Source organism: Pogona vitticeps, chromosome 4 (genome assembly GCF_051106095.1).
Source record: "Pogona vitticeps strain Pit_001003342236 chromosome 4, PviZW2.1, whole genome shotgun sequence".
NCBI lineage: Eukaryota > Metazoa > Chordata > Lepidosauria > Squamata > Agamidae > Pogona > Pogona vitticeps.
Genome location: NC_135786.1, coordinates 210,244,187 through 210,262,578, shown reverse-complemented (window position 1 = coordinate 210,262,578; position 18,392 = coordinate 210,244,187). Strand labels below are relative to the sequence as shown.

Sequence of the window (18,392 nt, the reverse complement as noted above, 5' to 3'; positions counted from 1 at the left end):
AGTGGCTTCTACTTTATTGTAAAGGCTAATGAAGCAACACATTCAAGCCCTATGGATGTTTCTGACTAAATAATATGTATACTTTAAAATTGTGTCTGCTTACTCCTATTTGCACTAATGAAGAGGAGGCCTTAATCACTGTGTAGTGCTACTTATGGTGAACAAGCAGATAATGATGCTGCAAAGAATTAGCTCTGGGCAGTTAATGTTCCTCATGCCTTTGTATTTATTAAATTACTTCACAATAGTTTAAAGAGTCATGTCTTAAAATATACAGTGGCTATGATCCAACTGTTCACATGCATCTAAGTTCAACATATGTGCATATTTAATAAATGTTCAATCTGCATTTTTATTTGGCTAAGTTTTTAAAAGTTGTCTACTCCTTGGAAGGGGACTCGGGAAAAAAACCCTCAACAAATCCTGATGTATACACACTTTCTCTTGCGTACAATGGTTGTCTCTTTGGGACACAGTGAATTTGACTTTTACATGCCTCTTAAGTCGGAGGTGGCAAACCTGAGTTTACAAACATAACATTCGTAATTTTAAGTCCAACCAACAGGCACAGTGTTTACGCATACAGACGGAGAGAATGTATTTGAGAGAGAAAAAGGCAGCTGTAAGGAATGCCTTGCTTTTATTTAAAATCTTATCAGCAGATCCTGAGGTTCTCTGTATTAACGTACTGTACAACCCCCCCCCAAAATGGAAAGCAGGCATATTTGCAAAAGGAGAAAAATAGTATCTCTGACTTCAGAAGTACTGAACATCCTTTTAATCCCACATGCAACATGAACTCAGAATTACTATGTTATGTACTGTACTCCACAATAGACAAGGGGGGGGATCTGAATTAGTACAAGTATTTTCCCTTTTGCTAGGTTATTTCTTTCCTTATCCATAATGCCATTAATGTAACACATTCAGGTTTTTCTCACTAGTGCTTGTTCAATTATTAGCAGATACTACAGGCTTAAAAATTCTCTTTAGTAAGCAATTGACTGCTATAAAATGTTTGGGGGACTGTGGATAAGAGAAATAGAAACTGTATTGGGAAAAATATCTGCTATGGTGCATACCTGATATGTACTGGTGGAGACCAGTCAAAAGGTAATCCAGAGTTAAGTACTGTATGCTTAAGATACATAGAATCAGTGGTGTTTTAAGTATGCTTAAAATACATAGAACCAGTGGTGTTTCAGAGCTTAAGTATGCAATAATGCATCAAAATTCTTTCAGAGTATTTAAAAGAATCACATACTCTGTTTCTAGTGCTGCAGATTCCATGGTTAACAATTTGTTGCTCTGCAGTAACAGAAACAAAATAAAGGTTCTTCCCTGCCACTTATGCTTCTTTGGATGATGACCAGTGGATTGAAATTTCAGATTCAGCTTTCTGAGTTGTGGGGTTGGAGTGTGAGTGAATGTTCAATAATAGGGCCTTAGTACTGCTAAGTACACTACTAAGTACCCCACCCCCAATTTCAGAATAGGCACAATTAATGGTGAGACCTTGGCACACTCAAAATGAGTTCAACTCCTTTGCTGGGCTTTGTTAAAAAGAGTCCTTTTACCAATAAATGAACTGAGATTGAACAGGCTGTAAGATAAACACTCTGCTTCCATTAATGTTTGGACTACAATAGTACATTCATTAAAATATCTGTCATAGTGATGCCGTAAAGTGGGCTTGTAGGGCACTTTGTTTTAACATCATTGCAGTAGAGGCCAAATCACTGGCACACCTTTGTTACAGTGTATCTCCATTTTAATGACAATTGTTTCCAATTACCAATGGAAGCTAAATATGTGGTATGCACTCCACCAGCAAAAAAAATACTTCATATGCCACTTTAAAATGTTTGATGTGGTTGCTATTGGAGTCAAGATGAAGCAAATATATTTTTGCAGCAAATATGCTGCTGAATATTTATCTTAACGTGAAATTCTCACACTTTGACCTAGTTTTGCAAAAACAGCTATTTGATGGGTAAAAACTTTCTTTTGTAGAGAGGAATTTTCACTAGGATATGAAACCAAAGCAAATCAACATGAGTTACTGTAATTTACTGTTACTTGAACTGGAAGCAGATCCAAGAAAACAGTATCTTTGTATTTGGCAAAGGCTGGAATAATCCTCCTCTAAAAGGCAATGCAAGTATGCAGAACTGGTATATATAACAAAAACAAGGCTGCCAATGACTTTAGATGTTAATGCATCACTTATTAGCATATTCTGTAGTTCTTTGGATAATGTTTATGGCTGTTTGCTTTAGAGTACTCCATCTCTTTCTCTTTCAACTATGAATGGATGCTTCTTTTTCTGCTTTGTAGACAAATATTGTGTAATACCCAGTGCACCTCCTTTTAAAAACCGTACAAAGTTGTCTCCAACCAGTGGACCTACAGCAAAAAGATTGGGTTCCTTTGTGCACTCATAGGTATATGGGTCAATTTCAATAGGGTTACCCTTGCAAGTAATTGGCTCATTTGGATTATGGCCTATACCTTGGCCTTGGTCCTTTAGGAAGCATAGGTTGGGATGTGAACCTATTAATACTACGGCTACAGAGAACTTTAAGATCTTCTTCAATCCAGAGGCACTCTGAAGAACACACTTCATATCTGGCTGAAATGAAAGTACCTGATGTTCAGGAAAACTTGTATAGCCAGGATGTAAATTATAGGCCGTAGTAACTGACTGAGTACACATCATATGGTAGACCTTATGGTATTCTGGGTATATTTTTTTAGGCAACTGTTTGAAAATTAAATTTGGATCAGTGACTCTCCTACGGAATGTATGGATTACAGGAATGTTGTTGTTATAAGCACAGAGAACTGCATCAGCAGCTGTGAGTCCACCACCTACGATTAAGACTGGGTCAACTTTCCCATGTAATATTCCTTTGTTGATGGCTGTACCAAACTCAGCTATGGAATGGAGCACAAAGGGAAAGTCTTCTCCTTCAACATGGAGCCATCCGGGAGCATCAAAAGTTCCAGTGGCAAGAGCCACGTTCTCAGCAAACAAACAAAATGGCACATGAGAGCCATCTGCTGCTCTCTGATAGCCTCTGATTTCCCAGTTTCTCTTGATCAGGGTTATTTGTCCACCTTGTTCTTCTGACTGCAAATGTGGCAAAACATCTTCATCCACTTGACTTTCATCTTCATGCTCCTGTTTTCGACTAAGCCTTGACACGGATGTTATGTAGGTATTTTCTCGGATGTTCTTCTGCAGGCCCATGACTTTAACATAGTGCTTGTAATAACTAGCAACCTCTTCTGGAAGAACTCTGTCACATGTTACAGTTCTGAAAAAATATGAGATTTGTAGTTATCCACATTAAGTTTAATTTTCACATTCACAAGAGAACCACTTATAAGGTTCGAAAAGATACTCTTTGAACTACAACTACCAGAATACCCCAATTCTTAGAATCATCTGAAAAACTCAACTTCCAAGTCTGATTATACTGCCACTTCTAGGTCAGAATCTCAAGGAAAGCATTTTGAAATTGAAATAACAGTGGATATGTTCCTTATTCACAGAAATATTTCAAGTTACAGCTCTTAAGTACTATAAAAATCAGTAGCCAAATTCATAATGTAACTGAGCTTCATGAACAAAATGTTGAATTAGACAGTAGCTCCTATTTATATAGTATCATGGTTTCAATAGTCTTAAAATAAGTGCAGGCAAATGCTTTGACTGAAAACTAAAGCCTCAATGTGGCAACAGCTCCAAAATAAATTACCAAACGTAAGATTGAAAAACTGGCTTTAGAACAATCAGATCTCAATATGAATGCAACTATTTTAAACAATTATTTTGTAATAACAAAATCAGTAATGGCCAGAATCTGACTGCATTACATAGTCGTATACAGTAACAGAAATCATACAAACAATAGGAGGTATTTTGCTGGCTGCTATAGTGCACTTTGTAGTCTTCTAGACATGCAGGTGACAGCCACCATTCCATATGCACTATTGGACAATAAGATTCAATAAGATTTTGGCTAAAGAATGTTGCTACAAATTTAACAGGTATTATGTATTTCATGAGCTGCAAGTATTTTTTTTCCCGATCATACTGAAGATCACAAAGTATTATGTCAAATAAATCTTGTTGGCCTTTAAGGTGCCACAAAACTCCTTGCTGTTTTTTCAGGAACAGCTTAAAACAGGTTCAGAAGATCTTTACCCAGGACAACAACTGAGATATGTTTTGAATAGAATCAGGGCTAAAGTGAGTGAATTGCATCAGAAATTATGATTTTGTTTGGCTGTGCTAAGCTTCCAGAAATACCTATATGTATTTCTTTGTTCTTTACCATTTTTGTAATTTTTAATTTATGCCCCAAAACATGTCTCTGTGATATTCCTACCTTCTCTTAGCTTAGCAATAATCCAACCTGTTAATGCCTTCTGCTTGGTTCATATACCAGTTAAAGGAAGGGTAAGCAAGCCCTAGGCCCTTTTTTCCAGATCCAAAAAAGAAGATGGGCCCTCAATAGAATTCCTCCTCTCTGTTAATAAACAGGGCCCTGGTTTGGAAAGGTGGCAGCTACTAATTTAATGTGTTTTTTTAAATACCAAGTTAGCTCCTCTTTTGGTTTTTCATAGAAGCTGGATGGTGACAGAAACTATATGGGGAAACAAAATCAAAGCAATTACTGTATATGCTGGCATACAAGACGCCTGGGCATATACGACGACCCCCCAACATTTCCACTCAAAATACAGAGTGGACGGCTCTGCTGTGGCGCCGGCGGCAAGGCCCGAGGAGGGCGAGGAGGAGGGGAAGCGGCCGGGCGGGCAACGGCAGCGGAGGAGGAGGGGAAGCTCTCCGGCAGCGGGCGGGCGGGCAGCCCGGAGGCGGGCTCTGGCAGCTCAGGCATGGTCAGTTCTGCTTCCCTCCGTCCGGACCGCCCGCCTGCCTGCCTGCCTCCCCAGCCAGCGCGGACCTGTGTCACTCACTCAACGGCGGCGGTAGCGGCTCCTTCTGGCCCAACTGAAGTGCACCCAGCGTATAAGACGACCCCACCACCACTTGGAGGCATGTTTTTTGGGCAAAAAGTCATCTTGTACACCAGCAAATACGGTATGTCAAAATTTTCTGCTAAAACAAATGACAGCAAATAGAATGTACAACAAAGGAACAAAATGTCAGAATTTGTATATCTTTCTTAAATTACGAAGGGAAAGGTTCAGCCTCAGAATTCTGGACCTGGTCAGTGTGGTTTATTGGTGCCAGTTCAAAGTTTCTACCATATTTTAAGTACACTACTAAATCTGAGCTAAAAACAAAAAAACAAAAAAACCCAAACCCTAAATATCAATGAAGCATCTATATGTCACATCCTGTAACACTGATTGAGGCAGTGTACTAAAATAAACAAGATAAAAAATTAGTAGACTATTCTATGTATCACAAATCTTCACAAAATCTTATATATATTTTGTTGTAAGGCAAGGGGATTTATATAACGCCTGTGTCTGTCTCAGAATAATACTACTATAAAACCAATGCTTATAAGGCTATAAACAGTACTTGAAAATTTGAATAGTGCAGGTGCCTGGTTACTAGTGGCGGAGCACAACAACATTTGCTATCAGTAAACCACTACCATGCTATAAATTGAGGGGCATCTGCACTTTGGGTAAACAAACTTTGCAATATAGATTTGTGCTCCTCAGGTTCTGCCCCCATCTTTTCAACTTCTGAAACAACCTGTTTCACCCACTAAGTATTTCCAGATATCCTACTGCAAGTTTCCAATGTAAGTGTGCATCTTTTCTTCCTCTCAATTTCTAAAAGTACATTTCAATATTTATGCAATAGTATTGTACCAGTTGCATATTATTGTGGGTGTGGAGTACCCTGAATACAAACTGCTATATTAAAAAATATAAAATTAATCATGATGATCATTAAAAAAATGAGCCCAATTCCAAATGTGATGTTTTTGTCCAGCATAATGTCATACTAACAGAAATTCTGACCAATTCTCAGTATATGACCATTTCTGTGAGATCATTTATGAATGATGCTTATTGACACTGGTAAGAACTCTTATACTGGCATCTTTCCAAATGTGTTAAGAGGCATAGTGAAATGCTTTTAAACAATTTGCATTTTCAGGCGGATTTTAAAAGTTACAAAAACATCCCTACAATAATTTGAATCCTGACATTTTCTATACACTGGCTACCTGCTCACTTCCGTACCGGGTTCAAGGTGCTGGTACTAACCTATAAGGCCCTAAATGGTTTCGGACCTCAATATCTGGCCGAGCGCCTCCTTCCAGTTAGGTCTGCCCATCCTATAAGATCATTGCAGGCAGGGCAGCTGAGAGTTCTGACCCTGAGAGAGCCCTGGAAAACAACCACTAGAAATCGGACCTTCTCAGCGGTAGCGCCACAATTGTGAAACTCTCTCCCGCCTGAAGTCTGCCTGGCCCCTTCACTGGGCACATTCAAAAAGCTGCTAAAAACCTGGCTATTTAGACAGGCCTTCCATGAATAAACTACACTCTGATACAATAGTGTCCAATAATATAACTTCTATCATACTGCCATGCTCCGTGTTTTTATTTTCTTTTATACTTTTAATTGTATTTACTGTATTATAATTTTATCCTCAGTTCACTTTTCAAACAACAGGAAAAGAGATTCCATCTAAACATTAGGAAAATTTTTCTAACGGTCAGAGCTGTCCGGCAGTGGAACAGGCTGCCTTGAAGCATAGTGAAGTCTCCTTCTTTGGAGGTTTTTAAGCAGAGGCTGGATGGCCATCTGTTGGGTGTACCTTGATGAATGTTCCCACATGGGGGGTTGGATTGGATGGCCTCAGTGGTCTTTTCCAACTCTATGACTCTGTAATTTTTGAATTTCACCTTTATGTATTAATGTTGCTATTTTGTTACTCTGTTTTTTGTTATTTGTTGTAAACCGCCCAGAGTGGCCTTGGCTGCCAGATGGGTGATATATAGATCAAATAAACAAACAAACAAACATACAGAATTTGTACTCTTCAAGGAGGAAAAAGGGGGGAAAGAGAATTAAGCAACATATGCATCCTGAACAGATATACTTTCCTGAGAAGATTATAGGAAGTAAGTTACTAAACAAGATTACAACGGGTAATCTTTAAAAAGGCATCTGGAAACAACCATGATTCCCCACCCCCTAATGCCCATCATCTTTCTTATAAACACATGTCTTAATGGAATATACTCAAATGCACAAAGCTATTTAAAACTTTGATCTCAAGCAGCTGTACTTGATATTTAGAAGCACCTATCCTAGCATATTTTGCTCTGATTTAAGTAATATTACTCAACTCTCTAAAAGAATAAGGCCATTACGGAGATTAAGCAGCTTTCCAAACATGAGAAGAAAATCTGGTGGCCAGTCATCCTATGTATTGCATCCCTCTACACTTTGCCCTTATCATCAGCCCTAAAAGAAGCATTGTTTATCTGATTTATGAACTGCATACAATGCATGGTTATAGAGCAGGGATCTCCAAACTATGGCCTGCAGGCCATATCCGGCCCACCTTGCCGTTTTATCCAGCCAATTCCCTTCAGCTCGTGCATGCGCATGCACGCAGAGGCAGGAAAAGTGGGGGTGCGTGCATGTGGCATGCGGGGGGGTGTCTGTGTGGGAGGCGTGTGTGGGAATGTGTGTGTGCATGTGGGCACATTCCTGTTCCTTCAGCCCTTAAAATGTTGGAAATATCCAGTGTGGCCCTCATGTTCAAAAGTTTGGACACCCCTGTTAGCAGAGCAAAGCAAAAAACTGAAGTATCATGATGGTGGTTCACTTTACAAGAGTTCAGTCTATTGTAACTCTGAGAAATATATGCACAAAACACTGGAACAAAATTTTGACTTCTCTGTCACTTACAGGAATAATTTCCTCTTCTATAAATCACTGTCATAAATGAAGTAGATTATAATACTTTACCACTTATGGTATAAGTAACGTGATAATCTTTAAGATATTACAACATTGTATTCACGAAGGCTTTCACAGCCGGGATCTAATGGTTGTTGTGGGTTTTTCGGGCTCTTTGGCTGTGTTCTGAAGGTTGTTCTTCCTAACGTTTCATCAGTCTCTGTGGCCGGCATCTTCAGAGGACAGCACTCTGTGCTCTGGTGAGTGCTGTCCTCTGAAGATGCCGGCCACAGACACTGGTGAAACGTTAGGAAGAACAACCTTCAGAACATGGCCAAAGAGCCCGAAAAACCCACAACAACTATTACAACATTGTTGTTTTTGCTGTAAATAAGTAACATAGCTGCCCATCTAGAAATTATTATACAGTAATGTTATTCTCACCGTCGCTTAGTAGCAGCCCAGTCTTTAAATGAATACCCAGGTAATTCCATCCAGTCTCCAAAACTGATAGTCCGCATAGAACCTTCCATACACTATGGGAAATAAAGTTCAGACAAGCTCATATACTTTTAAAACCGCTTCAGTTTATCTCATCAATTTATTCAATAACAAAATTCATTTGTGATGACCAAATTCAAAACCACAATTTTTTTTAAAAAAAGGTTTTCATTTTAAAAAAGGACTATGCAACATGTCATGTTCTTTTCATGGATTTTTTAAAAAAAATGTTTATTCATTAAAAATACTCGACTGCACATATGATGAAACTCAAAACATTATACTATGATGGTATACACAATAAAAAGTGTCACCAAATACATGCCCTGGCATGATACTTATCAAAAACAGAGACATTATTTGGATGTAGCACTCTGGCCTTCTCTTGAACCACCTACCACAAATTTTTATGGTGTAAAAAGAAGCAATGTGATAATGTACAGTACCTTTAAAGTACGGCATGCAGGGAGATTTCATTTTATTTTCCAGCTAATTAACTCTTATGGAACCCACCAGAAATACTAATCTGCCTTTGCAGCTTTCCTGATAAGTTTTAATCAGCTTGTAAATAAGGCATGAATTCCTTGGACACTTTGTTTCAAAGGATAATAATGGTTTTCTATTTATTGTTTTGTTTTGCCACTACAAGACTGTTTAACTTCAATAGTAGGGCTCTAAGAGGAATACGTAATAGGCAGGAGGCTAATAGGCAGGAGGCTAATGAGCCTAAAGCTTGCAGATTGCCTTACCAACCCACTCACACAGAGTTGCTTAATTGGTTATGACTATATACCCACAAGTGATATGTAAACTAAAGTTTTCCCATCAGAACTGATTCCAAATACAAATAATGAAAGTTTTACTCACATTCCAAGCTCCACCAGGTGGTCCTTTGCCAAGGACAATATGAGGAATATAGTGATGTGGTTCTAGTTTCCAGTGAAGAACAGGTGGATAGTTAAATCCGAAGTCAGCATCAGGATGAAGCAGCGTATCAAAGAGAACTGCAATGGGATTTGAAGAGCGGCCTTCTAAGCCTTCAGCCAAGTACTCTAACTCCTGTTTTGAATAAATGGGTTTAAATGGCCAGAATACAGATTGTGCTAAAAGAGTTTTCATTTCTCTTTCCCACCAGTCTCCTCTACAGTCAAGATCTATTAATCTTCTCATAAAAAATTAATTCTTCCCTTGTGATTAATTACTATCCAAATTCCATATTCTTACAGAAAGACTGATTAGTGTCATGACAGTGCTTCACTGTCTTAACAATGACAGAACAACTCTCTAAAGGTATGGGTTTGACTTGTCTGTACATTTCTCAGGTTTAATTTTAGTAATATACATTGCTGATGTGTCGAACCTGTATTCGTTGTTGAGTGTTTTAAAAACTGATGTTTTCCAACTGCACAAACCTACTAATGTCAATATACTTTTCTCCATTGACTTCAAGCTCAGTCTCTTGGAAACAGTTTCAATGGACTGAACTATATACTGTATGATAGCAGCTTAGAATAGACATAAAAGGAGCCTCCCCAAAGAGTGGAAAAGCATTGTGAGTACACTCTGGCATCCCCTGGGCAATGGTGTGCAGCTGGCAAATCCTTCACTTCCAGAAGCGTTGCACTGAAATAGCTGGACCCACTCACTTCATGGATGCCAAACCCCGGGACAGTGGCTGAAAGTTGAAAAGTTTCTGCACACATTTCAAACTCTGTCTGCTTCTGGTCAAAAATAGTCTGATTGTCTTGACATTTTAATTGTTTTTTTGCCTATATTTCATGTATCTCCATGATTCTGAACTGTGCAATGCTCTAATATGAATAAAGAAATAGAGAATAAATATTTGATATGATTAAATAGTGCATTTTCAATATTTCTGAGAAGATCTTCTCTATCATTTTATGGGCCAATGATTTTATTTTCAGTAATCCATTGTGCGTCACATCACTGGTTAAAGGAGTACACTGAGCAACAAAAGCTTAGGCCATTGTTAACTACAGTTCCTCAGTTCAAAGAACAAAATCAAAATAGGAAAATAACTACAATGGGCAATTTAGCCATTATATTCAATACATGGACTTCCATATTGATCACTAAGTTTGAGGTGGTGGGGCATGGGGACAAATACTAAGAAGACTTAGTGGACCAGAGGTGGCGATAATGCAAAACTAGACACATTTTGGCTAGTTCTTGTATTTTTATTGCTTGTGGTGTATCTCTCAAAATATCTTTACATCCCAAGTTCTACTTTGCACCTATTGTACAAGTGAGGAAAGTAAAACTTTCAGCTTCTATCATGGTTCTCATGAGGAAAATAGACACTGTATTTTTTCAGGCCAGGTACAAAATACATTGTTTCTCCCAAACTGACATAGAATCATAAATATAATTTCAAAAGCAGTTATTTCAAATGCTTTTCCTGATCTTGAGTGGCATCCACATTCATAAACTGAATAAAAGATTTGTAGGACCTTACCTGATCAACAATAGAAAGATGACTAGCTTCTTTTAATTTATTATGCAAAATAGGATTTGGATGTTCAGCTTCAGGAGACAAATAAGGCCTGTATCCAGATAGCATGTATGAAAGGCAAATTCCTGAAGGTCCATTACCTGTTGTCAAAAATATAAAGAATTTACCAAAGCTTAAAATTACATTTTACCATAGTGCCCCTTCCCCCTCCCCATAACCATGGTCAAATCAAAGTCAGAAGATGTAAGAATTAAAAAGCAGTATTAGATATAAGTAATTCTTTATACAGAATGAAGTTTAATTTTTATTCTTTTGCACTTAATTAGTATTAGTAATTGATAAACCATAGGCAGTACGCAAGGCTGCCGGCAATACAGTGGAATCCAGTGAAAATAGAAGAGGGCACTTTCCTCTCTGCACTACAGCCCCCTGTAGACCCCAAAACTAGGTTTCAAGGTGGTTTAGACAGACGGAGTAGAGAATGAAGGAAGTCTGTACTAATACTCCAGTGCCAGTATACCATTGGATTTAGGCCAATGTAATCATTTTATGGAAATGAAACATGGAATCTAAGCAATATGTATCTACCATATATTTGGAATTAGCCTCCTAACTTTCTCCAATTCCCCAAAATAAAGCAATCTGAGAAAAGAACCAGGAACAGAAAATGTGAAGTGTCAAATAGCCCTTTTCCCCACCAACTCCTTCCAAAGCTAGAGGAGAGTTGTTTGTTTTTAAGTGGTTTCAGACAGAATTTACCCAGTAACATCACTCTCCACTAACTTTCCTTGCTGTAAGTAGATTGTTAAATGGCACCTACTTACCATTTAGGTAAATAGATGCCATTTAAACTATCTACTTACAGCAAAAAAAGCTAATGGAAATGGGAAGCTAATAAAACATGTACAGTATCTGAAATCCTTTTGATCAGACAAGCAGCTTGGGAAGGAAGGAATGATTTTAAATACTATATGAGGAATTAAGCACCCCCATATCTCTGTTCCCAGTCATGGCCTCTCAAAGCAGCTTTGCCTAACAAAAAGGGAATCATTTGAGTTTATTACATGTGACTGCATGTTTCTGCTGTTATTATTTTACATTTATAAAGTGTTGACAAACATTTAAATAGTCTACATATATTGAAAAAGTATAATAAGTGTAATTTCATGCCTACAGGATGACAGTACAAAAAGAATGGGGGAAGAAGACAAGTAGCTGCTATTTCACTGCCCTATGGTTGTGGCCAGGTTGCGTGTGGTACACGTTGAGCCTCAAGGAGTTAGATCTGGCAAGAAAGGAATACAACTAGGCAATTCTTAATCTATTGCAATCATTTTACTAGTTGGAATAAAGTATATTAGCTCAAGTCTCTTTCCTACCAGTATCTAACATATAATATACCAGTATATTGTGATAATAATTTGCCAGTGTAAAATAATAATTATCAATTAATTGTATCAGTTTCCCAAACCATCTAGCAGAGGACAAGGTTGTCAGATGAATATTACTACAGTTTTAACACTTCCAGTATTTCAGATTCTCAATCACATCAGTTTTAAAATTGACAGAGAATAACCCACCTATTACTACCATTGGCAAAGTCAATGGTGGATCCACAGGCAGAGTTGTTTCTTCTAGTAAGGGCATTGTTTTAACATTTGTCCCAAGGTTGTCACCAAAATACTGCACTAAGGAGTTCAAAAAATGTCCTTCAGTTTCTGGGTTACAGTAGTTTCTATTTAAAGGGAAATAAATCAGTTCATCATTATAACGCATTCATAATAAAATAATTATAACACATTCATAATAAAATTATTATGGCAATGCAGCCAAAGGGAAATTTGTCACAATTAAGAAAAAAAGACACTAGTTTCTTCATGCAGAACTTTAAATCCACCCAAGCTCTTCCTAAATAGTTATTTCATCATACCAAAAAATAGTTTATGTTGTCCAATGAGAGTTTACAAAAGGATACAGTCCTTTTTGATTAATACACAATTACTTTTGTAATAAATTGCCTGGCATAATTTTCACACTAATGGCCAAAGAACAAAATCATATATTTAAAATGGCTAGAATCCTCTTGGGGTTTTACTCTGAAGTTAGTGAAACTGTGGAAATAGTTAACTAATGAGGTGCTAGTCATGTGCCTGACTGCTCACAACCACACTGCTGATGAGAAAAATTATACTGGTACAGGCATGAGACCAAAAAAAGTTTTAAAAGGAGAAGCATTTATTCCTCACCTCTGCCCTTGGTGTCAGAAGCCCTAAAAGATGCTAGACACATCAGGAGCTCCAACCTAAAGGGCACAGGACTGATCTGTGAATCTGATAATTATCTGCACATTTTCCCTCCAGTAAATAAAAAAAAAGTGTATTGTTTCTTCTTTAGTGAACCAGATAGCTCATTTTTTCACAAATGTCTTCAATGCAGCATGGAGTGTGACAGAGGGAGAAAGCCACAAGGTTACTATTCCTGAAAATTATTGTGTATTGAAATTGGTTTTGTGCCTTCTGTCAACTCTTATGTCATAAACAAATTGAAAAAAAGCATACTTATCTACTTTATTACAAAATTCCTTTCAAGAATAAATAATATTGTACAGCCCTGTATGTGGGCAGAATAGCTGGATTTAACTAAAGTAAGAGGAAAGTGCCAAAAGAGCAAATATCTCTATCACAATTGTGATGCTTTCCCTATTGCTTCCCCACACTCTCTGATACTGCAGCCGCACATTTGCTTCAGGATATGGAAGCCAAACTGATTAATACAGAACTTTTTGAATGCAAGTGCTCAGTTGCAGACAAAATAGTGCCCTCAATATGCCATAAAGGCAGCATACAGTGGTGCCTCGACTTAGAAACGTCCCTACTTTTGACCATTTCGAGTTACGACCAGCTCCGGATGCAAAATTTTGGTTCTACTTGCAACCGGAGCGTCCACTTACAAACAGAAAAAGGCAGGGGAAAAAAGGCAGGAAATTCAAATTTCTAACTGTAGGTGGCAACGAGGCTGCTTCTTTGTAGCTCTTTCGCCCCAGCAGTAAGAGAGTGTGCCTCAGAGGAGGAGGCTTGGGACTGCCTCCTGCTTCTGAGAGCGTGTGTGTGTTTCCAGGGAGGCTTCAGGCTGCCTTGTAAGCTAGGGTGCTGTTTTCTGCTTTTAAAAAACTGTTCTGGGTGTTTTTGCAGCATGATTTTGGGCTGGGGGGGTTATGCTTCTGTGCTGTGATAGGTCTTGGGGGTTGGTTTTTTTTCCCCATTTCCATTGGGTCTTGGGGAAGGCTGTTACTTTTTAGAGTGTTTTTTCCCATTTCCGATGGGTCTTGGGGGTTTGTTTGTTTTTTGGGTTTTTCCCTATTCCCATGGGTCTTGGGGGATTTGGTTGCTTTTGGGGTTTTTTCCCCCATTTCCAATGGGTCTTGGGAGGTTGTTTTTGTTTAGCTCCCCCCATTTCTGATGGGGTTTGGTTGCTTTTGGGGGGGATTCTCCATTTCCAATGTGTCCTGCATGCTTCCCTTGCTTTTTCCTTTTTTTTTTTTTTTTTTTGCATTTCCAACCTGCCCCCTTTGTTCTCTGTGCATTTCCAATGGGTCTTGCACGCTTGATTGCTTCCCCACCCTTCGGCCAGAAGGGATTAATCACGTTTCCAATGAGTATTGCAGTGATTTTTTTGGGGGGGGGAGTGGTTTATTTCTTCGGCCGGAACAGATTAATTGCATTTCAATGGGAAATGGTGCTTCGACTTACAACCAGAGTGGTACCTCGCAAGACGATGACTCCAAAAAATGACAAATCCGCATGACGATGAGGTTTTGTGATTGCTATAGCGATTTGCAAAACAGTGTTTCCAATGGGCAATTTTCGCTGGACGATGTTTGGGTCCGTGCCTCGCAAACCGTTTCTCGCAAGACGACGATTTTGGCACTGATTGGCGCTTCGCAAAATGGGTGTTTTTGGGACCAATGCTTCGCAGGACAGCCATTTTAACAGCTGATCGGCGCTCCACAAAATGGCTTCCCTGTGGGCGATCTTCGCAAAACGACGACAATTTTCCCCCTTTGGAACGCATTAAACAGGTTTCAATGCATTCCAATGGAGAAACAGTTTTCACAAGACAATGTTTTCACAAGACAGCGATTTCTATGGAACGGACTATCATCTTCATGCAGGGCACCACTGCATTTCGAGTTACAACCATCTTCTGGAATGGGTTATGGTCGTAAGTCAAGGCGCCACTGTATAGGTTAAAGTAAACCATGTTGTTATGCAACAACTGCAATGTTCATGAGTGCATAATGCTTTGGTTGGTTCCATAAACTTGTACAGTACTCATTTTCTTTTTGCTATCACAAAAGGGAGGCATCATCGTTCCATTCATCAAAACATATGCTGCAGCTTTACATATAAACATAAATAAGGATATATGTAATTGTGATAACACGTTTCAAGAATGAAGCACAGCACTTGGGGGTACCGACACAATTAAAGAGTTTTGTCAGAACATTAATTGAGGATATCTTGTAATTCAACCCTAACAGAGGATATCTTGTAATTCAAGTATCCTTGCCAAACAGCTGATGAATTTTTATCTGAAGGCTTCCCCTCCTCACATATTTTTACACTACAGGAAATGAAATGTGTTTTAAAATGACCTTTTCTGCTTTCTCACCAGAAGTCTAGAAAACCAATCTTTAACAATAAGAATTAATCAAATCCAGTCTATGGATGGGGAGATTTTCTGTTTCGTTATCTCTTTCCCATATTAAAACCCATCTGTAACTGAGCAGTGGGACACAGTGCACCATCCTCCCACTGCTCACTGGTGGATAATTCCTGCTTATCACTATATTCATTCTTCTTAAAAGTAACTTTCCACCTTTAGTCTGAACACTTAAGAGGCAGCAACCCTGCTGAATGGAAAAATGGTCAGTGGCTGAAGGACAGAAAGCACTCACAGAGTACTTTCAAGAATGCATTTGGCATCTGAAGAAGTGGGTTGCAGTCAACGAAAGTGCTTAGTCTTTAATGTGCCACAAGGTTCTGTTGTTTTTTCTGCAAAAGATTAAAACAGCTGTCCTCTTGGAAATCTCATGGATAAATCTCATCCTGAAAGAATTTCCAGAAGTGAAACAGACCTTAGTCTAGGAAAGGCTGTGCCGTAATACAACATAATTTCTTAGCTTTTAAGTGCATTAAAATGTATTACTGTAGTTTTGATTCTGGAGGAAAGGGCAAAAATATTGAACAAAAACACAGGCGTACACCTCCTGCTTGCTGTAATACAAACCATGGCATAGTTACTTACACATGCAACACATATAGACATTGTCTCCCATACACACGTGTCCCCGCGCACCCCTATACAAACACAGAGGAAGGAGAGCTGAGGATTCGGACATGCTTGTCTACCGTAACAATTTCAAAATTAAATGTATGTGCCTCTTAACCATTCAGAGATCCACCGCAGCCACCATTGATAGAAATGTGGTGGTGGCAATTAGGGGAGGCTGGGATGGGGACTGCTCTCCCCCCCCCCTTTTCCTCTCGAGAGCGAAGACATCTCGCTCACAATACAACCAATGTAATCCAGGCCATGGTACATTTCTCTCTCTCTCTCTCTCTCTCTCTCTCTCTCTCTCTCTCTCTCTCTCTCTCTCTCTCTCACACACACACACACACACACACACACACACACACACACACACACACACACACACACACACACACACACACACACACACACACACACACACACACACACACACACACACACACACACAGCATCTTCGCGCACCTTTCAGGATGTTCTAAAACCCCTCACAGGCTCTGCTTCCTTGCCCTCAACCTTCCGCCTCCTTGAACTCCGCCTGAGGGAGCTGCAAGCCGGGCGGCCACACACGATGCCGGCCCTCAGAAAAGGAGCCGTTCCTCTTACATCTATCTGCTCACGAGGAGGACGACGAAGAAGACGACGACAAGGAGGAGGAGCCGGAAGGGGAAAGGATGGAGAAGCTGTCGCCGCCAAGCCGCTTCTCTCTCTCTCTCTCTCTTTCCGTCAGCCCCCCCCCCCCACACACATAGCGACCTCCAGCCGCCGTTATTTATTTATGTATTAAATGGAACTGACCCACAAACCCATTTCCCCCCAGCCGGCCTCGCCGAAGGAAACCGACCAAGGAGGCTTTCGTTCCTTACCTGAAGTGACTGGCCAGGGAACACCGGCAGCACCAAACCGTCATGAGGGATGAACGGCGGAGGCGCAGCAGTTCACCAGGCGGCGGCGGCGGCGGCGGCAGCGAGAGATGAAGGCGGCGGCGGCGGCGGTGCTGTGGCGGCGACTGCTGTTGGTGCTGCTGCTGCCGCGGCCGCCGCTCCTGTTTCTGTTTCCGCCGGCGCTCTTGTTTCTTTCTTCTTTTTCTGCCGCCGCCGCCGCACTGGGGGCCGCTGTTGCCTCTCTCACACACACACTCCGTCACTCACTCCCTCCCTCACACAGGCACGCAGGGAAAGAGTGTATCGCGCCCTCGCCTTCGCGCTTGGCAGGCGGCCCTGGCTCAGTCACAAGGCGAGGAGGAGCCTCCGCGGGGCCCAGGCGACGAAAGGGGAAGAAGAGGGCAGGACCGGTGGCGGGAGCGGCTGGGGGCTTAGCGGCCGCCGCCGCCGCCACCGCCCTCGGCGCGTGTGAGGAGGGCGGGAAAGAGCGGGAATCACTGAGGGCCACCCGCTAGCTGAGGTGCGCCACAAGGACCCTCAAAACTCGGCCGGGTTTTGGTCGGAAAGGCTCCCGACAGCAACGATTCGGGGTAGATAGCCAGATTCATCACAGTCCTCGTCCCCGGTTTTTTTCCCTCCATCAAAAGCGGCGCCCAGCTTCCGTTTCCCCATGTTCCTAATTTGACCAAGCCCCATTTCCAAAGTTCGCCTTCAAATGTTGTTGCAGCAAAACAAGAGAAAACCAGAAGAAACTTGGCATCTCATTCCCAGCTATTAAGTGTGAAAAATGAATTACTATATAGGAAAGGAACATCTAGGTCCTGAACTGATGTTTTTAGTCGTTTAGTCATGTCCAACTCTTCGTGACCCCATGGACCAGAGCAGGCCAGGCCCTCCTGTCTTCCACTGCCTCCCGGAGTTGGGTCAAATTCATGCTGGTATGAACTGGTGTACTCAGAAATAAAAAGTGATTTACCGCTGATAAGTGATGCTAACAGATGGACCAATTGTAGGGCTAGCAAGGTGCAGCCATGCCACCTTTTTCTTCTATGGAGCGGAAAGAAAGAAAAAAAATAATGGCAATAAATCTGAGCTTCCTGTGGCATCTATTCTCATCCCTGTAAAATTCTGTTAGTCTGGAAGGGCGATTGAAGAATTATTTATTTATTGAGCAGAATCATTACAAGTTAAGAATATGGAAACAGTTGAGATACAATGTATACTCGTGATGGACACCCATACAAAGGGACTATAAGCTTAGGTTTCTTAAACCATTACTAAATGTAAAA

At 40.3% G+C, this 18,392-nt stretch overlaps 1 protein-coding gene across 2 annotated transcripts; it reads right to left on the bottom strand.

Annotated features, from left to right (window-relative positions):
* Positions 1-202: 202 nt before the first annotated feature.
* Positions 203-17,561, bottom strand: OSGIN2 (oxidative stress induced growth inhibitor family member 2). Of its 2 annotated transcripts, none has more exons than XM_072999095.2 (6): positions 17,086-17,561; positions 12,469-12,623; positions 10,892-11,028; positions 9,283-9,474; positions 8,359-8,450; positions 203-3,320 (listed from the first exon to the last, which is right to left on the bottom strand). In XM_072999095.2, exons 1-6 carry the CDS (start codon positions 17,127-17,129, stop codon positions 2,276-2,278), a joined length of 1,665 nt encoding a protein of 554 aa, XP_072855196.1. In that variant the 5' UTR covers positions 17,130-17,561; the 3' UTR covers positions 203-2,275. The 2 variants fall into 2 exon arrangements, with proteins under 2 accessions (XP_072855196.1, XP_020669477.1); XM_020813818.3 differs by lacking the exon at positions 17,086-17,561 and adding an exon at positions 16,685-16,866.
* Positions 17,562-18,392: the final 831 nt, after the last annotated feature.

Bases quoted from the DNA above. Each gene is read 5' to 3' on its own strand.
- OSGIN2 (XM_072999095.2), bottom strand. From the start codon at position 17,129: ATGACGGTTTGGTGCTGCCGGTGTTCCCTGGCCAGTCACTTCAG. The intron at 9,475-10,891 runs GTAAGGTCCTAC...TATTCAAAACAG, and splicing joins ATCTTTCTATTGTTGATCAG to GAGTTAGAGTACTTGGCTGA. The intron at 3,321-8,358 runs GTGAGAATAACA...ATATTTTTTCAG, and splicing joins TGGGCTGCTACTAAGCGACG to AACTGTAACATGTGACAGAG.